Raw genomic sequence first — 23,577 nt, forward strand, 5'->3', positions numbered from 1 at the left:
CAGCATCACTCTGAGACAAGACCTTTCTAATTTTAGAGATATTGCGCAAATGCAAAAAAGCAGTCCTACATATTTGCTTAATATGCGCATTGAATGACATATCCTGATCAAAAATGACTCCAAGATTTTTCACAGTATTACTAGAGGTCAGGGTAATGCTATCCAGAGTAAGGATCTGGTTAGACACCATGTTTCTAAGATTTGTGGGGCCAAGTACAATAACTTCAGTTTTATCTGAGTTTAAAAGCAGGAAATTAGAGGTCATCCATGTCTTTATGTCTGTAAGACAATCCTGCAGTTTAGCTAATTGGTGTGTGTCCTCTGGCTTCATGGATAGATAAAGCTGGGTATCATCTGCATAACAATAAAAATTTAAGCAATGCTGTCTAATAATACTGCCTAAGGGAAGCATGTATAAAGTGAATAAAATTGGTCCTATCACAGAACTCCATAATTAACCTTAGTCTGTGAAGAAGATTCCCCATTTACATGAACAAATTGTAATCTGTTAGATAAATATGATTCAAACCACAGCAGCGCAGTGCCTTTAATACCTATGGCATGCTCTAATCTCTGTAATAAAATTTTATGGTCAACAGTATCAAAAGCAGCACTGAGGTCTAACAGAACAAGCACAGAGATGAGTCCACTGTCTAAGGCCATAAGAAGATCATTTGTAACCTTCACTAATGCTGTTTCTGTACTATGATGAATTCTAAACCCTGATTGAAACTCTTCAAATAGACCATTCCTCTGCAGATGATCAGTTAGCTGTTTTACAACTACCCTTTCAAGAATTTTTGAGAGAAAAGGAAGGTTGGCCTATAATTAGCTAAGATAGCTGGGTCAAGTGATGGCTTTTTAAGTAATGGTTTAATTGCTGCCACCTTAAAAGCCTGTGGTACATAGCCAACTAATAAAGATAGATTGATCATATTTAAGATCAAAGCATTAATTAATGATAGGGCTTCCTTGAGCAGCCTGGTAGGAATGGGGTCTAATAGACATGTTGATGGTTTGGAGGAAGTGACTAATGAGAGTAACTCAGACAGAACAATCGGAGAGAAAGAGTCTAACCAAATACCGGCATCACTGAAAGCAGCCAAAGAGAACGATATGTCTTTGGGATGGTTATGAGTAATTTTTTCTCTAATAGTTAAAATTTTATTAGCAAAGAAAGTCATGAAGTCATTACTAGTTAAAGTTAAAGGACTACTCGGCTCAATAGAGCTCTGACTCTTTGTCAGCCTGGCTACAGTGCTGAAAAGAAACCTGGGGTTGTTCTTATTTTCTTCAATTAGTGATGAGTAGTAAGATGTCCTAGCTTTACGGAGGGCTTTTTTATAATGCAACAAACTCTTTTTCCAGGCTAAGTGAAGATCTTCTAAATTAGTGAGACGCCATTTCCTCTCCAACTTACGGGTTATCTGCTTTAAGCTGCGAGTTTGAGAGTTATACCACAGAGTCAGGCACTTCTGATTTAAGGCTCTCTTTTTCAGAGGAGCTACAGCATCCAAAGTTGTCCTCAATGAGGATATAAAACTATTGACGAAATAATCTATCTCACTCACAGATTTTAGGTAGCTACTCTGCCATGTGTTGGTATATGGCATTGGAGAACATAAAGAAGGAATCATATTCTTAAATCTAGTTACAGCACTTTCTGAAAGACTTCTAGTGTAATGAAACTTATTCCCCACTGCTGGGTAGTCCATCAGAGTAAATGTAAATGTTATTAAGAAATGATCAGACAGAAGGGGGTTTTCAGGGAATACTGTTAAGTCTTCAATTTCTGTACCATAAGTCAGAACAAGATCTAAGGTATGATTAAAGTGGTAGGTGGACTCATTTACATTTTGAGCAAAGCCAGTCGAGTCTAACAATAGATTAAATGCAGTGTTGAGGCTGTCATTCTCAGCATCTGTGTGGATGTTAAAATCGCCCACTATAATTATCTTATCTGAGCTAAGCACTAAGTCAGACAAAAGGTCAGAAAATTCACAGAGAAACTCACAGTAACGACCAGGTGGACGATAGATAACAACAAATAAAACTGGTTATTGGGACTTCCAATTTGGATGGACAAGACTAAGAGTCAAGCTTTCAAATTAATTAAAGCTCTGTCTGGGTTCTTGATTAATTAATAAGATGGAGTGGAAGATTGCTGCTAATCCTCCGCCTCGGCCCGTGCTACGAGCGTTCTGGCAGTTAGTGTGACTCGGGGGTGCTGACTCATTTAAACTAACATATTCATCCTGCTGTAACCAGGTTTCTGTAAGGCAGAATAAATCAATATGTTGATCAATTATTATATCATTTAGTAACAGGGACTTAGAAGAGAGAGAGCTAATATTTAATAGACCACATTTAACTGTTTTAGTCTGTGGTGCAGTTGAAGGTGCTATATTATTTTTTCTTTTTGAATTTTTATGCTTAAATAGATTTTTGCTGGTTATTGGTGGTCTGGGAGCAGGCACCGTCTCTAAGGAGATGGGGTATTGGGGGGGGATGGCAGGGGGAGAGAAGCTGCAGAGAGGTGTGTAAGACTACAACTCTGCTTCCTGGTCCCAACCCTGGATAGTCACAATTTGGAGGGTTTAATAAAATTGGCCAGATTTCTAGAGATGAGAGCTGCTCTATCCAAAGTGGGATGGATGCCAGGTTTTCCCCAGAAGCTTTGCCAATTATCTATGAAGCCCACCTCATTTTTTGGACACCACTCAGACAGCCAGCAATTCAAGGAGAACATGCGGCTAAACATGTCACTCCCGGTCCGACTGGGGAGGGGCCCAGAGAAAACTACAGAGTCCGACATTGTTTTTGCAAAGTTACACACCGATTCAATATTAATTTTAGTGACCTCCGATTGGCGTAACCGGGTGTCATTACTGCCGACGTGAATTACAATCGTACCAAATTTACGTTTAGCCTTAGCCAGCATTTTCAAATTTCCTTCAGTGTCGCCTGCTTTGGCCCCCGGAAGACATTTGACTATGGTTGCTGGTGTCGCTAACTTCACATTTCTCAAAACAGAGTCGCCAATAACCAGAGTTTGATCCTCGGCGGGTGTGTCGCCGAGTGGGGAAAAACGGTTAGAGATGTGAACGGGTTGGTGGTGTACAGGGGGCTTCTGTTTAGAACTATGCTTCTTCCTCACTGTCACCCAGCCGGCCTGCTTTCCCGGCTGCTCGGGATCTGCTGAGGGACAGCTAACAGCGGCTAAGCTACCTTGGGCCGCACCAACTACAGGGGCCTGGCTAGCTGTAGGATTTTCCAAGGTGCGGAGCCGAGTCTCCAGTTCGCCCAGCCTGGCCTCCAAAGCTACGAATAACCTACACTTATTACAAGTACCATTACTGCTAAAGGAGGCCGAGGAATAACTAAACATTTCACACCAAGAGCAGAAAAGTGCGGGAGAGACAGGAGAAGCTGCCATGCTAAACCGGCTAAGAGCTAGTAGCTGCGCTAAGATAGCGGATTCCTAAAAACACACAAAGTGAATAATGTGTAAATAATTTAGAGGTGATTCAGCAGAGGGAGTGCTTTAGTTAAGGCTCGTGAAGATTACACTGTGAAACAAATCGTTATCTGTTAACTAGATCAATCTAACTGCGCAGATTAAACAGCTAACAGATACAGCAAAACACCGCTGTGCTCCGGAACAGGAAGTGATACAATACCGCAGTGAGAGCCAGCCACCAGTAGAGGCAGTAGAGAATGATCAGCTTCCGATACCAAGGTAATTCAAGTATCGGAAAAACACGATCCAACCTGCGGCATTTTCCGATACCGGAGAGAAGTCACGTCTATGAAACCTCTCAATTGCTGCTGGCTCTCGGCTCTGTTGACTGCTGAGGAGGCGAGGGGAAGGGGAATGTTTCTGAGCTGAAGCTGAGCTGTTTCTTCTGCACACAACTGAGGGTTTTCAGCCACAGGTAGTGCCAAATTTCTGCCCGGCTCTCAGATTCAGATTGTCTGTGCCACAGAGGACGGATTTTCTGAAAAAAGAACTAGAAATGTGTGCTGAAAAAAAAAAATCAACTGCTTCAGTGTCCTGAGGTTGTGAAACTCTATGAAACAACAAATCAGAGCACAACAGCAGAGCTGAGAACAGTTGGTTTCTGTCTGCTGAATGGGGAAGTATTAATGCAGAGTTCCTCATGTGAGTCTAGCTGACACTACATTTAGAAATTTATGGTTGAGTTGAAAGGTTTCGTGTTTAGAGGGAGAGAGATATGTCTTTTCAGTCTATAAAAGTACTTAATTGTTTCATCAAAACATCAAATCTAGGCTTGCATCATAGATGTACCTTTTGGCAAATTGCAACTGAACTTTCAGGTCTTCTTTATAAGAAAATCCTCTAAATACTTATGAAGCTGTATAACTGGGGATACAAAATAGCCTCACAAAATCAACAGTAATGACAATAATAATATGAACGCAAACAGAGCTCTGGTATTGGAATAGTATCGGGAAATATCCGAACTCGGGTATCGGGATCAGATCCAAAGTGAAAAAATGTGGATTGGTGCATCCCTATATAAGGCCACTGAGCTTTTAAAGATTTAAGGCATAAAAGAATTTTTACTGGCACCACTATAATTTTATTTATTAGCCTTTAAACAGGTCTTTCATAATATGACATTACCAGTATGATCAAAATTCACTGTCAGGGGAAAATTTTCTAAAGAACAGATGGCCTTGAAATTCTTATGGCACCGAAGGTAGAGACCGATACAGTCTATGAGAATGACATCATTGATCACACGGGGACTTCCTCAGACTTGCATGAAGAATTCTGGGAAGCACACAGTGGCAGCCAATCAGACTAGAGAGGTAGAGTGATGTATGCTAATGCTAAGTGCTAATATAACTTTTTGTACAGTTTGTTCAAACTGGCTGTTTAGGCAGTTATTATTATTATTATTATGGCAAATCCCCTGGCCCTAATGGATTCCCTTCTGATTTTTATCCAAAGTTTAATATGAAATTAGCTCCATTACTTTTGTCAGTTTTTGAGGAATCATTGGAACAGGGTTCTCTCCCCACAATGCTGAGACAGGCCAGCTCAAGGAAGGAAAAGATCTGACTTCCTGTGCTTCTTACAGACCCATTAGATGGCATAATGCATTCTGCAGCCCCACAACTAGATGACAATAAATCCTACACATTGTAGGTTTAAACAAAAAAAAAAAAGACTAATGCTTTGAATTTCCTCATTTGTGGTGCCCCTTACATATAATTATGAAATGTGCAACATGTCTGTTTGACAGGAACAATATTGAAAGGATTTTGTCATGTGTAATGCGCTTAACGGCAAACACAAACTCTTGTCTCTGTTCTTGGCAGGCCGAGCGGCTTCTCTGCAAGCAACTGTGAAGGTAGCTATGGAAACCCTCCTCAGTCATTACCTATTCCAGTCCCCACTCAGGTCCAGAACTATCAGCGCATGGAGCAGAACCTCCAGTCTTCTAAACAGGATGGCTCACCACAGTCTGTATCCACAAACTTGCACGAAGCCATGTTTTTGTTCTGTTTGTTGAATGATGAATCTCTGTTGCATTTTCACATTCTTAGGCTGACTGTTCCAGTGCATCGCTGCAGCAGCGGAGGCTCGTTGGGTTTTGCTCGGGCCAGGCTGTCCCCACCATACGTGCAAGAGGCAGTTGCCACCACACGCAGGTTTTCTCTGGGAGGTGCTAGACCTTTTCAGCTGTCCCCACAAGGTAGTTCAGTTTTTTTTTTTTTGCTGCTGGATTAATGATCATTTTAGAGATGATGATGCAGTATTATATATGAGACTCATAGTTGTGGACACGTTTACATATGTGTTGGCTGAAAACGTTCAAGCTCATAGGATTTGTCCATCTTTGCTTACCTTTGCCAAGGAAGTAATGTTCTCAGCCCTATTTGACTTTTAGCAGGATTATGCAAAATCTGCTAAACTGATCTTGAAACTTGGAGGAAGGGTGACGTGTGAGCCAAAGAGGAAACCACAAATTTTTGGAGCGTATCTCATTTAAAGGAATGGATCCAAGAATTTTTTTTTTAATATTCTTTAAGATGCAATGATGAACCAATTTTGCATCAACTGCTCAGAAATGAATACATTGAACAACATGGAAAAAAGAGGTATTCAGAGAGACATTTCAGTTTAGTCTATATCGGTAACAGTATATCTCCTCCCCACTGACCCTGGAACTCCCCCCACCTGAAAGACAACATTCCTACAGGGCAGCACTGATTAAAGCTTACCCAAACCTTGATAAGGCCCAATCAGGATAGAGCAACCTTTAAACTCTATATATCATGGACGTCTTATGGTCCCAGATGAAGCACAGTTTGATTGATGGTGAAGGATATTGATATTCTTTCTGTATGTATTTATAGCTATCTACAATAGTAATATTTCCTATTCTGAAGTAGCTTTAAATCCCCCTTCCAAATATACTCTACAATGGACCTGATTGACAACCTGAAATACGATAGAACATCTGTCCATGATGGGGTGGGGGGTAAGATATCTTGACCTGGATATCTTCTCCCTCCCACCCCAACATCAAGAATTCTGTACAAAATATATCACTAAATTCAGCCCAACATAACCTTGGTACTATTAAACAATTATGTGCAACCTTCAAACTATATTCCTGATTACTTTACCGAAGTCTCAGGTCTATTTTAGCTTTACTAGGAGGTAATTAACTGATAGACGCCTTTGTTAATCAACTTGGGGCTAGCTGCCCCTAAAAGCTCCAGTCCTGTGTTACTGATCCCTATTTGAGCATACCCTGCTGATAAAGGTATCTAATTCCAGCTCTCATCATGTTCTATTGCGAACACCCATCCATGATGGGGTGGGGGGGTAAGATATCGTGACCTGGTTATCTCCCCACCTCCCCCAACCCATTATCAAGAATTCTGTACTGTATATTGCCAAATTCAGCCCACCATAACCTTGGCAACCTTTGTGCATCCACAAGTACAAGGTCTGTTAGAAAAGTATCGGACCTTTTTATTTTTTGCAATAACCTTATGGATTTGAATCACGTGTGATTGCATCAGCCAAGCTTGAACCTTCGTGCACATGCGTGAAAAAATGCATGCGTGCGCATGCGTGAAAAAATGCATGCGTGCGCATGCGTGAAAAAATGCATGCGCACGCATGCATTTTTTCACACCTGTCGGTTGCGTCATTCGCCTGTGAGCATGCTTTGAGTGAGCACTGGTCCTCCCCCCTCGTCGGATTTTCATTGTGAGGAAAATGTCTGAGTGGCTGGAGCAGCGCTGCATCAAATTTTTCCAGAAACTGTGAGAAACAGCCAGGACACCATTCGGAAAATTCAGATGGCTTTCAGGGACGATTTTATGGGCATCACACAGATTAAGGAGTGGTACAGCCAGTTTAAAGACGACGCACAATGACGGAGGGCGCGCCACGCTCCGAGCAGCGATCGACAGGCTGAAACGACCAGATCATTTCCAAACTGAATGCTGTGTTGATCTGGGACGTCGTCTGACTACCCGAGAAATGGCAGAAAAGGTGGACATAGCACTTTTCCGGCACATTCCACTGTTAAAGGAGATTTTGTTATGAAAACAGGAGCGGAGGAATTCGCCACGGAGCCGCTAATGGCGCGGAACGAAAGCACCTCCGTGTTGGTCTCACAGGACATGTTGTGACATGCTCAGCTCTTCGACAATTTCTCGGATACTCACTCGACTGAAAAGCCACCCAAAGCTGTCTGAATCTTCCGAATGGTGGAAGAGCTGGGCATGTCCCATGAGACTTCCAACACGGAGGTGCTTTTTGTTCTGCGCCATTAGCGGCTCCGTCCTGACGCGCAAATTCCACCACACGTCTTTCATTACAAAATCTCCTGTAACAGTGTAATGTGCTGAAAAAGTGCTATGTCCACCTCTCTTGCCATTTCTCTGATAGCCAGACGACGTCCCGGATCAACACAGCCTTCACTTTGGAAATGATCTGGTCGTTTCAGCCTGTCGATGGCTGCTCGAAGCGCGGCGCGCCCTCAGCCGCTGTGGGCCATCTTTAATCCGGTTGTAATGCTCCTTAATCTGTGTGACGCCCATAAGATCTTCACCGAAAGCCATCTGAAGCTTCCGAATGGTTTCCACCTGGCTGTCTCTCACAGTTTCTGAAAACATTTTGATGCAGCAAAGCAGCAGTCGCACGGCCATTTTCCTGACAATGAAAATCTGCCGAAGGGGCTGGACCACTCCTCCCACAAAGCGTGCTCACAGGCGAATGACGCAACCGACAGGCGTGAAAAAACTCACGCATGCGCACGAAGGTTCAAGCTTGGCTCATGCAATCACACATGATTCAAATCCATAAGGTTATTGCAAATAATAAAAAGGTCTGATACATTTCTAACAGACCTCGTAGATATGTTGTCAAGATGGGAATAGGCTTTTTATCAAATGGTGTACAATCAGTCAAGGGCAAGACCACATCATTGAGACATATAATATCAATGTTGTTTCCACTCTGTCAGCCATGTATAAATCTGGGTAGGATGAAATGTGTGATAACGCTGCAGCAGTCTTGCTATGCAGGGAGTGATATCCTGGGGGATGTATAAAGTGGGACACTGGATCCGGATTGGTGGACGTCAGAAATCGCAGATTGCTGTAGTTTGATTGTTGCATGTTTTTAGCATAAGGCTCAGCCTTGAAACTTTGGCTCAATGATACTCTAATTTACTCAGTTGTGAATGAGTGCATAGTATACCAGTAAGTAAAACGGGACATTGCAGAATTAGATGTTGTATGATCTTCGGTCCGATCTTCTTTTGCAGCTTATCAGTACAATGAACCTCGGCAGGCCAGTCGACAGCAACCACAGCAGACGGGACTGGGTTCACGGCTCCACAGCGCCCCATGTCTGCTGGAGTGCACTAGCAGTGGTGCCAGGCAAAAGATTAGGAAGCAGTTCTCTGACCCGGTGGCTTCACCTCCTACAGGCTTAATGGCTATGCGTCCTTTGCACTCTTCCCCCAGACTCAGTGAGCTGATACAGCGCAGCCCCCTTCCCACCATCCTTGGCTCCCCTTCTAGGGTGAGCCTTGTTTTCCATTCATTCTTTTCTTGAGCAGAGGGACTACCAAGCACTTTTTAAACTCAAGTGGTGTTCTCTGTTGTTGCTACAGACCGCCCCTCCATTTGAGTTCCCACAGCCTCCCAGCTCGCCGAACCTTGTGACCTTCCTGACTCAGCAGGGTTTGGTTGTTGGCTCACCTAGCAGCAGGACTCCTCCATCAGAGCTTAGAGATCCAGGACAACAGGCACCGGCACAGATCACTCATCCTGCCCATTGCATCCACAGACGGCACAGTGACACAAAGGTCTTCGGAAGGTAGGAACCTGATTAACAGCTACACAGTACAACTTTTCCTCCAGTTTTCTCCTACTTATTGTTTGTTAAAAGGTATAGTTTGCCTGGATATACAGGACAGAGATGAGACTCTTTTCTCCAGTCTGGGTATAAAAATAGTTATTTCAGTTGCATTTTCTTCTTTTTAAGTTTATATTTTTGTCATAATTCCACTTTACAAATGTAAGATTTATACAGTGGAGGTTGTTTTCACTTTGATTGAGAATATGTTAAAAATCTTTCAGTGCAGGACCTGGAAATTTGTAGCATTGTGAAACTTCCTTTTAGTCTTTCTAATACCCCTGTCACACATAGCCAGAATCACGCAGGGTGGAGTTGAACTTATGAAATGGCGCACATCCAAAAGGGGTCAGATTTCAGTTCCAAAACGTGCTGACAGCCATCTGCAGAAGTCGACACATTTGGTCAAAATCGGCAGGCGGCCCCAAGTATGACGCACATGTTCATAATTTTCCGAGCGCCGTCGAGATGGGACACATATCCAACGTCGATCCATGTGTAATCTGAGGACCGTCTAACCGCAGCTTACATATTCCGATGGCGGAAAAACGGGATCTGCAGGCAGGCAGGACGCGTTACGAATGTCAAATTTGCGTCATTCTTGGCACATTCCTGACATTCTTAACATGACTTAACTCATCTGAATAGGTTTCTTAATAGTGTGTGATATTTGTGATTTTCGTGGAGCATGTTCTTGGCTGTCAAAAAATCTTCCATGGATGTCACACACCACCCTCATTTCGCCTCATGTCGTGGAGTTCGCAACTGAGCGTGGTGATCCTTAATAGAGTGTGACAGCATTCTTCTCTGATGTGCGCACAATTATACCCTGCTGCACCGCATTCAGTTTCATTGCTGCAGTATGCTCAAGGACAGTGATGCTAAGTCGGCTAAAAGTCTCATTCCAATGCTCATCAGCACACTCCTGCAGGTGTTCCACCTGCTGCTGCTCCTGCTGTGCCTGATGTTTGGAAAGACAGGCGAGATGAGAGCCACCTGGAGCCACACATCTAGCTCTCTGTCTCTTCCTCCTCTCTGCGCCACTCCATAGCACAGAGCCCAACTAAGCATGCAGTCACAAAGTTTTTCTGCTGTGGATTAATCTAGATTTTGAGGAGCAAACTGGAGCGATCTGAATTGTTCAGCAGCTGATGGATGAATATGGGTCTGTGCGTGTGGAGACAATTTGCCTCATTCACAGTGTGACAGAACGTAATGATGCAGCGCGAAACATTATTCTTGACTGTGCGTAATGGTTCCTGATAATTAGCCAACAACATGTGACATTAATCGTAACATGTGGTAACAGGTTGCAGCAGTTCCTGAGGACACCTGATGCTGCTGGCTCAAATCGTCACATTCGTGATCAGCGGCCAAAAATGTATACTTCGTGGCATTCGGGACTTGTCGTTGTTATGTGTCAACACAGCATTACAGTACAGATATTTGTCCATTCTTTCCCTTGGGTGATGTAATTAATATGAACTATTGTCTCCATTATAACATCGGCAGCTGCGTAACGCATCATTGCACGCGTCAGGCTCGGAGCTGGACAGATCTCACGCTAATGAATGATAAATGATCATCTAATAAATGATCACCTTCTAACTCTGGGGGAGATATCACATGGAGCTTGTGGCAGGCTGTGACACCTTTAATAAACATGCATCTTACCTCCAACAGCAGTCCACGGGTGTTTCACAGCTCGCACATGGACACGAAGCCAGCACAGCAGCCTGCGGTCAGAATCCTCTCACCCAAAAGAAAATAAATAATTCCATGTGATAATCCAACCATTGCAGTGTCCAAAGTTCTGTTGTGCTCCTGAATTGTGGAAAAAAGAAAGTTCCCTGAAAAGGCGCTCCGTCTGAGGGACTGCATGGCACACTGCCAGCAAACTTTGGAGTGAAGCTGTACAGTGGCAGGTGCCCCCCCTCCCCCCGTTCGTGCTTGATGGCCCATGCAGCGTTATGCACACACACACACACACACACACACACACACACGGCTGAGTGATAATTACAGCCCCACGCATGTGACGGAGTGCAGGTGTGCCACGTACACACGCGCCCACGTATAGCGCTCCAGTCTGCCCTGTTGGACAGTTGGTGATCAGGCACTTTGCAGTACCTTTTATGGCCCTCTGACAGAAATAAGTGTCATCTACTTGCTGTCTACATATGCTTTGGATGCCATCATGCAGGTGTGGACGAGGCAGTCCGGATGCGTTTGGCGCACAGCTGGCCATGCCTCTTTTCCTACTGACTGCATCGGATAATGGCAATATTTGCCGTGTCTGAATGGCTCCTCCACGTTCTTGGTATGTGTGCCGGGGGCTTAAATGTGGATGGAAACTTGAATGAAAGTGGAAAGATTTCTTATAGAAGAAAGAGTGAAATAAGATATTTTAAGTCAGCATTTGTCAGAATGGTATAATTTTCCTCATGTTCTCTGCATTTGCATTCCTCCCGTGTTTCTCATCAGGTCTCAGAGTGCCGGCCGGCTGTCTGACGCGCTGCTGATGACTGCATTTGGTGCAGGTGGACCCGTGACAGATCGAGGCAGCATAGAGAACCTGATGTCTGAAAAAGCCATAGACCTTACAGGTGGAGGCACGTGCAAGCACTGATCCCAACAAAAGATTCAAGTTGCTCAGAGGTTTGGTGATGAAACAAGGTTGAACCAGAATTGTAATCAAATTTATTTAAATTTTGGTGATAGGTTTTGTACAGTGTTACTTGACCCGGCGAGCTCAAACAGCCTATCAACTAGCAGAAAGCCCCCCCCCCCCATTCCCCCCAGTTGCTCTAAATGATAATGGAGCGTATGCGGCTCTGTTGTGTACTCTACTCACACATATGCAGGTGCACCCCAGTGCCCCCCCCCCCCCCCCCCCCACAAAGAGCTTTTGGGGGGGGAGGTTGTTTGTTTGTTTTCTTTTTGTTGTTTTCTTTTTTTGTATGGCCATTCCAAGCACTAAAAGTTGAAAATGCCTAATCTTTTTTTAAAAAGTACTGTGGTACTGCTTCTCAAATCAATCATAATTCACTTCCAACATTTCATCATATTCATGTCTGAACAGCAGCTGTTCTCTGATACATCTTAATGGCAACTCTTTTCTGTCCTTTAGTGCATCCGGTTGGTGTGGGAGGACTTGCTGCTGGGTCCAGCAGCCCAGCGCAAGTGGTCTTCACAGTGGGCTCTCCACCCAGCAGCACCCCACCTCAAACCTGCAGACAGCGAAAGCGCTCAAGTAAGTTGAGTTTTTTTTTTTTTTTTGACCAATGTTATATAAATGCATGAAAAAGTCTGAGTGTTTGGGTTTCATTACGTCACAATGAGAAGCTCTGGCATTTATCACAAACATAATATATTCTTACTGTCCTATTGTTTTTATTGCAGGCTCTTTCAGTTCAGTCAGCCCAACAGGCTCCTTCACCAGGCGCTGCCCACATATGGAAACACACCTGGAAGGGTTTGAGTTTCCATCTAGTCGTCGCTACAGTTTGACTGATCCCATCACAGCCAACATGGGCGGTCCTGTAACCTTTGATCCTCCTGAGCTGCCTGAGGAGACCCTCATGGAGGTGAGAAACTGAATGTTGGGTAAAGTGTTGAGAATCTTTTCACCTCTTTAACACTTTTCTGTTCTGCTGTGCATATGTGTGTATTTGGATTTTGTGTTTCATTCCATGTTGAACTGAAATGTCAAAAATCTTACCTTGATCTTCTAAGGTGTTATCTCACAGATGGGAATTGAGTGACATTGGCTACTTGAATACTAATACTTTCTTGGGAGTCGCTAAATGATTTCTGTTCCCCTCTGTTGGAGTGCAGCAGGATCACACAGACACCCTGCAAAGCCTCCGTTTCACCTTGGATTTCACCTGCTGTCTGATGGAGGTAGCTGGAGCCCGCGGGGCCATGGGAGCGGCCGCTCAGGATGCCTCTAGCCCCTCCCTCCTTCAGCCACAGACCCTGGTAGCCGATCAGATAAGTTCACTGAGCCGGGAGTGGAGGTAAAGCTCACCAGATGTTTCTATCAGACTCTGTTGATGACAGATGTGTTGGTGTTGTTGGGCATAAATGTTGGGGTTAACATGGACTGTTAACTGTTGTTGCAAATGCATCTTTACTGAGTGTTACTCAGCCTGTTTTGGGTTTTAAAAGCAGAAAGATGGACAAAAAGTGATTAGCAAAGAGGGAGACAAAAGTTCATTAGATGTCAGGTGACCTACAGTGTGGTTTTGCCCCACTGCTATTTTTATTGTAATAATGACACATATCATTAGCATAACTTCAGTTAGCCTGAGCAAAAACATATACTGTATGCAGCCTCATCTCCAGGATGGTAATGAGGCTGCATACAGACAGGAGGTGGAACATTTAGTCCTTTGGTGTGGTCAGAACAACCTGGAGCTGATCCCGCTCGAGACTGTGCCGGTGATAGTGGACTTTAGGAGAAATCCACCATCACCCCCCACCTCCATCCTCAACAACACTGCATATTGTGGACACTTCACGGTTCTTGTGATCCACCATCTCTCAGGATCTGAAGTGGACCTCCCTCATAGACTCCATCAGGAAAAGGCACAGCAAAGGATGCACTTCCTCAGACAGTTCAGGAAGTTCAACCTGCCCCAGGAACTGCTCATCATCTTCTGCACATCCATCATCCAGTCTGTCCTGAGCATCTCCATCTCTGTTTGGACAGACACAGACTTCAACAAACTGTCAGGTCTGCAGAAAAAAAAAAAAATCATAGGAGCCAGTCTGCCCTCCATCCAGGATTTATACCGGTCCAGGACCAGGAAGCGAGCTGGTAACATCTCTGCAGACGCCTCACACCCTGGACACACTGTTTAACCCCTCTGGTGACGTTACGGAGCTCTGGATGTCAAAACAACCAGACACAGGAACAGTTTCTTTCCACAGGCCATCACACCGATGAACAATTTAACCTGCCAAAAAACTTAATAATTCATATACCTCATGTACAGCCTCAATCTGTCTGTTTCTCCTTTGCACACATTTTGTTGACTGCACATTTTATGTGCACATTTTTACTGTGAATTATTTCCTGTTTAGTGTATATTTATACATGCTCGTACAAAGAGAGAGGACAGTTCCAACTGGAGTCAAATTCCTTGTATTCTTTGAAGGTGAATAATAAAGGCTATTCTGATTCTGATGCTCATGCTAAACTGTGGTTACCGTTGGCTTATGTATTTGGTTAATAATTCGCATGAGTATATACAGTCACAAGGTTAATGCTGTTAGCTGATCACGCTCAGTTAGCTATGCACTTAGTATGACATATGTTTTTCTACTTCAGAAGCACAGGGCCATATATCGTAAAGCTAATTGCTAATGCATTATCCCTATGGTCCAGAAAGTATTCCCAGCGCTTCACTTTTTCCACATTTTGTTATGTTACACCCTTATTCCACAATGGAGTAAAATCATTTTTAATTTAATGGTAGAATGGCTTCTGTCTGGCCACTCTACCATACAGGCCTGATTGGTGGATTGCTGCAGAGGTGGTTGTCCTTCTGGAAGGTTCTCCTCTCTCCACAGAGTGATGCTCTAAAATGTCAAATTAGGCTTTAAAATACATTATTGCAACACTTTAGCAAGTAATTCAGCTTTTACTTTTTTATTTTTTACATTTAAACAATATGCTATTCATTCCCAACAATCATTTCAGAGGTTACAAATCCCAGTTTTACTCACTAAACTTTTAACCTTCCAATTGCGTTTGGTGTCCTCCATATTACTAACTGTACAGTCACACCATTGTGGTACATTTTGCTCACATTTTGCTCACATTTTGCTAATTCGTATGTAAAGCAACATACTATTAATTGCCTTTTGTTGTAGTTGAGATAGTTGCTTTGTCTGCATACAGTAATAGACACAAGATGTGTTATGTGTTATTACTGCTGGTGCTGAGAGATATGTGCATTGATTTTTGAATTCCTACATCATTGTCAAAGTTGTGTCTGTTATTGTCTCCGCAGTCATGCAGAACAGCTGGTTTTGTGCCTTAAGACTACAGAACTTTTGTCAGCTGCCTTACACACGGCCATGGAGCGAGTCAAACAGGGCAAGCTTTACCCATCTGCTACTGTCAAACAGGGTATGAGGGAAACAGTGGCTTCTAAGCGGCATCATGTTTCATCACCTGTTTTGTGTTAGGTTATCATTATTCCACGTCTCATGTCCATATGCAGTAGTGAGGAGGCTGAACGAGCTGTACAAGACCAGTGTGGCGTCCTGTCGCTCACTCAGCACACGTCTGGAGCGCTTCTTCTCCAGGAAGCACCGTCTAATGGACCAAGTCACCTCCATCAAAGCTGAGCGGCTAGTTTTCAACCACACTGTGCAAATGGTACGTCAGAATAGACCTTCCACAGCTGAAGTAGAAGGTTGCATTGGGATTGGGTCCTGCTGGGTCCCACGGAACCCAACACAAATCTTGTGGGAGTGGGCGGTCAGAACTTCACTGCAGGCGGTAACAGACGGCTAAAAATAAACACTGCAAGAACAGAATCAACAAGATAACTCAGTCAACAAAGGAGAATAGTATAAAGTATGCGTGTCCACATGCTACTTTCATCTTAAATAATTTAACAGGAGGACATAACAGGTGCAAACAGAGACACAGTGCAGCAAGTTTCTGTCACATGAAACTGTCTTTAAACTAAGTGAAAACAACCAAATAGTGGTGTTATTCCTGATCAGTGCATTAAAAGACATACAGTAGTGTTCAGAATAATAGTAGTGCTATGTGACTAACAAGAGTAATCCAGGTTTTGAGTATATTTCTTATTGTTACATGGGAAACAAGGTACCAGTAGATTCAGTAGATTCTCACAAATCCAACAAGACCAAGCATTCATGCTATGTACACTCTTAAGGCTATGAAATTGGGCTATTAGTAAAAAAAAGTAGAAAAGGGGGTGTTCACAATAATAGTAGCATCTGCTGTTGACACTACAAACTCTAAACTATTATCTTCAAACTGCTTTTTTAGCAATCCTGTGAATCACTAAACTAGTATTTAGTTGTATAACCACAGTTTTTCATGATTTCTTCACATCTGTGAGGCATTAATTTTGTTGGTTTGGAACCAAGATTTTGCTGGTTTACTAGTGTGCTTGGGGTCATTGTCTTGTTGAAACACCCATTTCAAGGGCATGTCCTCTTCACCATAAGGCAGCGTGACCTCTTGAAGTATTTTGACATATCCAAACTGATCCATGATACCTGGTATGCGATATATAGGCCCAACACCATAGTATGAGAAACATGCCCATATCATGATCAGGCCACCATGCTTCACTGTCTTCACTGTGAACTGTGGCTTGAATTCAGAGTTTGAGGGTCGTCTCACAAACTGTCTGTGGCCCTTGGACTCAAAAAGAACAATTTTACTCTCATCAGTCCACAAATTATTCCTCCATTTCTCTTTAGGCCAGTTGATGTGTTCTTTGGCAAATTGTAACCTCTTCTGCACATGCCTTTTATTTACCAGAGGGACTTTGCGGGGGATTCTTGCAAATAAATTAGCTTCACACAGGTGTCTTCTAACAGTCACAGCACTTACAGGTAACTCCAGAGTGTCTTTGATCATCCTGGATCTGATCAATGGGTGAGCCTTTGCCATTCTGATTATTCTTCTATCCATTTTGATGGTTGTTTTCTGTTTTCTTCCACGCGTCTTGGATTTTTTTGTCTATTTTAAAGCATTGGAGATCATTGTAGATGAACAGCCTAGAATTTTTTGCACCTGCATATACGTTTTCCACACTCCAATCAACTTTTTAATCAAACTACGCTGTTCTTCTGAACAATGTCTTGAACGTCCCATTTTCCTCAGGCTTTCAAAGAGAAAAGCATGTTCAACAGATGCTGGCTTCATCCTTAAATAGGGGACACCTGATTCACACCTGTTTGTTCCACAAAATTGACGAACTCACTGACTGAATGCCACACAGCTATTATTGTGAACACCCCCTTTTCTACTTTTTTTTTACTAATTGCCCAATTTCGTAGCCTTAAGAGTGTGCATATCATGAATGCTTGGTCTTGTTGGATTTGTGAGAATCTACTGGTACCTTGTTTTCCATGTAACAATAAGAAATATACTCAAAACCTGGATTAATCTTTTTAGTCACATAGCACTACTATTATTCTGAACACTACTGTATAGGCCAGGAAATCTAAACCACATGAATCCCTTTAATAATAACCTTAACGACATGTTTTCTCCCGCGAGACAGGAGGAGACACAGCGTGAATGTATCTCGGCAGCACGGTGATTTAGTTGGTTGGCACTGTTGCCTCACAGCAAGCAGGTCATGGGTTCGATTCCCACCTGTGGCCTTTCTGTGTGGAGTTTGCATGTTCTCCCCGTGTTTGCGTGGGTTTCCTCCGGGTGCTCCGGTTTCCTCCCACATTTAAAGACAAGCAGGTTAGTTGAATTGGAAACTTTATATTTGACCAGGTCTCCCTTGCAAAAGAGAGCTCGATCTCAATGGGACTATAAATAAAGGTTAAATTAAATAAAAATCTCTTGTATTGTACGTGCATAAATTCTCAGCATTTCGTGGATTTGGGCGGGACTGAACAGGTGGGAGTGTAACACACGTTGCTGGTACAGGCGGTAATGGTCCGAAATTCAGTGGGAACGGGTCGGAGCAGAACGGAGATATTAGTCCCGCGCAGAGCTCTAAGCTGAAGCACATACACGAGTCGACAGTCGCTGCTGTGTCAGATTTAGCACCCAGTAATTTTTTTTTTTTAAGTGCTTAACCCTCTGAGGCTGATGCCGTCGTATACGATGGCTAAGACCAAGCTTTACTAAATTATAAATAATTTTTTAATGATATGAGATAGAAACTTACTTTTTTTTGCTGAAAAGTTAACTCCACGGACTTTCGAGCCAGCCATCGTTGTACTCCTCATAGAAGCTGTGTGATGACGTGCGCAATGTGAGTGTCTAATCGGAATTGGTTCACCGTCACATGGTTTTCCAAAATCCAATCGTAGGGCAGATTTACCTCACGTGAAAAGTCAAAGATCATTTTCAGGAGTGATGTGTTTGAATAGCCCCCTGGGTGCTCCAATGAGTACATACTATTAGTACATACTCAGTGTGCCCTGCGCCATTACGATCAGTGAAAGCACACGGAGCAGACAGAGAGCCTCTGATGACAATCTCACGTGCTCAAACAAAGAGTGTGTAACTATCAGGATTGCTCCACTAGTTTGCATGTGAATGTTACGGGATAACTCCGTTGCTGTCTCTGCATAAAGCACTTGTTTACCATATCAAAATAAAACACATAGACCATTTTGTATATATTGTTCAAAATGTGCATTTGTGTTTATTGTTTGGACCTCTTTGTTGTACAGTCTTTTACACAAGACCTCAAATTACCTTTATAAAGTGTCAAAACATTTGTTTATTATAGTTTGCTGTGTGTTTTGAATAAATGTGTGTGGAAAATAATTTTTCGCTTTTTTATTCTTGCCTATTTTTGATTGTAAACCTTTATTACACTTATAAAACACAACAAAAACATATACTTGTATTCTGAAAGCACAAGTTGTCCTGAAAAAAGAGACATAAAACTTGATTGTGGGATGCAGGGAGAGCTGTTAACAGCAATAATAAAACATTTATGCCAGGTGAGTGAACTGTCCAAAAAATCCCCTCGGACCCCAGAGGGTGATGACTTCCCGGGAGGGAGGCGGGCTTTTAATTGGAGAAAGATAACAAATAATATAGAGGCACCAGCTGGCAGGATGAGTCTTTAGGAAAAGGTCAGTCCTTACAGGATGTGTTGCTGAAGATCATTAGCGCTGAAAAATGGTTGAATGGATGTACAGACCAAGAAGTATTATTTTAATTTAGACTAAAAGTGTTGTGGTGTCCTTTCAGGTTCAGGCTGCTGCACTGGATGAGATGTTCCACCAGGGGGAGGCATCAATCCTACGCTACCATAAAGCCCTCCTGCTGCTGGAAGGACTTTCTCTGCTGCTCACTGAACAAAAGGACATCCTCAGTGTGGACAAATGTAAGTGTCTCCATCTGCTTGGCTTGCACAAATGGCGAGGAATCCAGATTCACTAATTCTGCACTTTCTGTGTGGACCATTTTTGTTAAATTCAAATTAGTGATGTTGGGTAATGCTGTCAGTTGTCACAGGGCTAATGCAGATGGAAGTCTTACAGTTAAATGTGAACATCTTTGAAGTATATGCAAGAACTTGTGAACACTGACAAATCAGACGTGACCATCTTTCTCCAAAGCTACACTGTAAAAAAGCAGAAAGCATTTTTCACTCAGTAGTTACAGTAACTGATTGTGGAGATTAGGGGTGGGCGACGAAATAATATAATTATATACTATAATAATAATATTAATAATTATAATATTTATAATAATTAGAATATAATATTATAACTATAATAATATTGTAAATATAATAATATAATATAACGAAATAATATAATACTATAGTTAATATCATGTATTTGTCACTTTTTTGATGTGAAAGTGTCACTGTTGCTAGTTTTGCACGATATAACCCCTTCAGTATTTTTGTTGTTTTTGAGAAAATGTTTAATCTGAAGTGTTTTCATTTTAGAATCTGCTCCTTCACAGTTAAAATCAGGTAGTAAAACTTAATGAATCAAAGATTTTTACAGTTTTATATGTTAAAAAGGTCAGTGGCTTTTAATTGACAATTGTTAACACTTAAATGAATCTGCAGAACAAAATCTCAGTCTAACCATTTCTGTAACCACAAAGTGTTATTTTGAAATTGACCGTATTTTCCAGTCTGTCACTTTTTTTTTTTTTTAAATACTAATTTGGGAGGCCCGGCAACTTGTACTCCTGTGCAACTTGTTTACAGAAAAATCACACATTCGTTTTTTTTTAATACTAATAACTATAATGAGGGCTTTCGGACTTTCCCAGGAATCAAAGCAGTAAACAAAATAAACCCCAATAATAAAAGAATAAATGCCAGTAACAAAAAGTACACTTCAACAATGCACAAACATCATAAATTAAAGAACTGAGAATATAGAACTAAGGTGGAACTTATATATAGGCTTTTTCTCTTCTTCCTCTTTTTCTTCGTTCGGCTGTTCCTTTTAGGGGGCGCCACAGCACATCAATCATTTCCATCTCATGTCCTCTGTAGCTTCTTCTGTCACACCAACCACCTGCATGTCCTCCATCAGCACATCCATAAACCTCCTCTTTGGCCTCCCTCTTCTCTTCCTGCCTGGTGGCTCCATCCTCAGCATCCTTCTCCCTATATACCCTGGGTCCCTCCTCTGCACATGTCCAGACCATCTCAATCTCGCCTCTCTGACTTTGTCTCCAAACCGTCCCACCTGTGCTGTCCCTCTGACATGTTCAACATCTTCAGCTCTGCCACCTCCAGCTCTGCCTCCTGTCTTTTTGTTAGTGCCACCATCTCTAAGCTGAACAATGTAGCTGGTCTCACTGCTGTCTTGTAAACTTTCTGTTTTACTCTTGCTGATATTCTTCAGTCACAAATCACTGCTACACCTTTCTCCACCCACTCCACCCTGCCTGCACTCTCTCCTTCACCTCTCTATCACAGTTTCCATTGGACAGTTGACCCCAAGTATAATACCCCAAGTAAACTCATCTACTTTCACCACTTCTACTCCTTGTAACCACACTATTCCACTGGGCTCCCTCTCATTCACACACATGTACTTAGTCTTTCTCCTACTGATTTTCATTCCTCTTCTCTCCAGAGAATATCGCCACCTCTCCAGGCTAGACTCAACCTGTTCTCTAACCTCACTACAGATCACAATGTCATCTGCAAACATCATAGTCCATGGAGACTCCTGTCTGATCTCATTAGTCAACCTGTCCATCACCATTGCAAACAAGAAAGCACTCTGAGCTGATCCTTGGTGTAATCCCACCTCCAAGAGAAAATTATCACAATTTTATTTTGTTAAAATTGGGTTTTAACCTGTTATCCATTGCTTTAGAACAAGTTAAAAGCAGCTAAGAGGTGGTATAAACCAATTTGCGCATTTTCTGGCATTTCTACACCAAACTCATTTAAAGTGTTTTATTCAGAAACTGGTATAGTTCTCACCCACATTTCGTTTATTTGGACATATATGAACACAATAATCGCACTTTGCAGAGGAGACTGGGTGAAAAGTCAAATTCCATTTTGTAATACCTCTAAAGCAAGAACCATTTTGTCCTTTTGTCCAAAAAAGGAACACTACCCCCATCCATGTTCATGTCAGTGATAAATCTATGTAAAACTTTCTGTCGACAATAGTATAGTCTAGGTCACATATTACCAAACTTAAGAACGCTCAAGCAACTTAAGTTATTTAAAACTTAAGAGTGCCACCTTTGGGGTTTTTTAAGATTTAAAAGTCATAAAAAAATTTATTTGGCATCACTATAATTTTATTTACACTCAACAAAAATATAAACGCAACACTTTTGGTTTTGCTCCCATTTTGTATGAGATGAACTCAAAGATCTAAAACGTTTTCCACATACACAATATCACCATTTCTCTCAAATATTGTTCACAAACCAGTCTAAATCTGTGATAGTGAGCACTTCTCCTTTGCTGAGATAATCCATCCCACCTCACAAGTGTGCCATACCAAGATGCTGATTAGACACCATGATTAGTGCACAGGTGTGCCTTAGACTGTCCACAATAAAAGGCCACTCTGAAAGGTGCAGTTTTATCACACAGCACAATGCCACAGATGTCGCAAGATTTGAGGAAGCGTGCAGTTGGCATGCTGACAGCAGGAATGTCAACCAGAGCTGTTGCTCGTGTATTGAATGTTCATGTCTCTACCATAAGCCGTCTCCAAAGTCGTTTCAGAGAATTTGGCAGTACATCCAGCCAGCCACACAACCGCAGACCACGTGTAACCACACCAGCCCAGGACCTCCACATCCAGCATGTTCACCTCCAAGATCGTCTGAGACCAGCCACTCGGACAGCTGCTGGAACAATCGGTTTGCATAACCAAAGAATTTCTGCACAAATTGTCAGAAACCGTCTCAGGGAAGCTCATCTGCATGCTCGTCGTCCTCATCGGGGTCTCGACCTGACTCCAGTTCGTCGTCGTAACCGACTTGCGTGGGCAAACGCTCACATTCGCTGGCGTTTGGCACGTTGGAGAGGTGTTCTCTTCACGGATGATGCGAAGGAGATGTGTTGCACTGCATGAGGCAAATGGTGGTCACACCAGATACTGACTGGTATCCCCCCCACAATAAAACAAAACTGCACCTTTCAAAGTGGCCTTTTATTGTGGGCAGTCTAAGGCACACCTGTGCACTAATCATGGTGTCTAATCAGCATCCTGATATGGCACACCTGTGAGGTGGGATGGATTATCTCAGCAAAGGAGAAGTGCTCACTATCACAGATTTAGACTGGTTTGTGAACAATATTTGAGGGAAATGGTGATATCGTGTATGTGGAAAAAGTTTTAGATCTTTGAGTTCATCTCATACAAAATGGGAGCAAAACCAAAAGTGTTGCGTTTATATTTTTGTTGAGTATATTTGCCTTTAAATAATGGATTCATAATATGACATAGACCATATTTTCAAAATCCACATTGTCTGAAAAAGTTAATAAATGGCTCCCCTGAAGGAAAAAAATTTTCAAACCAATAGAGGGCCTTGAACTGTGTTCAGTAATGACCTGTACAGTCTATGAAAGCAACCATAATAACATCATAGATCACGGAGGCCTGCCTCTAACTCCTGGGAAGCACACAGCGACAGCCAGTCAGAGTAAAGAGGCACGGTGATGTCAGCTGGCTTCTCCCGCCAACAAAATAATCTAACACAGTGGAAAACAGTCTGAAACATCTTATTTCTGTATAAAATTAATGTTTCTCATATACGTGTTTTGTAAACGTTGGTGAGAAATAAACATTTCTAGACCTAAAAATGTTTTTTCCTAACCTGATAACAACTCTAAAGTGATTTACAGACATTTTACGGATGTTGGCATGCACGCCCCGTGTACGCACATCACGCAAGGTCAGAAGGTTACTTCCAGTAATTTCAAAACCTCATGCATGCACACGTG

The 23,577-nt window shown here is 42.5% G+C and overlaps 1 protein-coding gene across 5 annotated transcripts in view; it reads left to right on the plus strand.

The window, feature by feature from the left end:
• Positions 1-23,577, plus strand: part of ulk1b (unc-51 like autophagy activating kinase 1) — a 71,563-nt gene that overhangs the window by 47,553 nt on the left and 433 nt on the right. For 3 of the 5 annotated variants that reach the window (XM_034191596.1, XM_034191593.1, XM_034191595.1), the window contains exons 16-26: positions 5,350-5,493; positions 5,578-5,726; positions 8,823-9,082; positions 9,174-9,379; positions 11,903-12,024; positions 12,549-12,671; positions 12,821-13,005; positions 13,256-13,437; positions 15,439-15,557; positions 15,652-15,809; positions 19,368-19,503. In XM_034191596.1, the coding sequence (XP_034047487.1) occupies positions 5,350-5,493; positions 5,578-5,726; positions 8,823-9,082; positions 9,174-9,379; positions 11,903-12,024; positions 12,549-12,671; positions 12,821-13,005; positions 13,256-13,437; positions 15,439-15,557; positions 15,652-15,809; positions 19,368-19,503 (1,784 nt within the window). Of the gene's footprint in view, positions 1-5,349; positions 5,494-5,577; positions 5,727-8,822; positions 9,083-9,173; positions 9,380-11,902; positions 12,031-12,548; positions 12,672-12,820; positions 13,006-13,255; positions 13,438-15,438; positions 15,558-15,651; positions 15,810-19,367; positions 19,504-23,577 lie in introns of all 5 variants that reach the window. The other 2 variants (XM_034191594.1, XM_034191592.1) reach the window with 1 other exon arrangement.

The sequence above is a fragment of the Thalassophryne amazonica genome, chromosome 17 (genome assembly GCF_902500255.1).
Source record: "Thalassophryne amazonica chromosome 17, fThaAma1.1, whole genome shotgun sequence".
In the NCBI taxonomy this organism is placed as follows: domain Eukaryota; kingdom Metazoa; phylum Chordata; class Actinopteri; order Batrachoidiformes; family Batrachoididae; genus Thalassophryne; species Thalassophryne amazonica.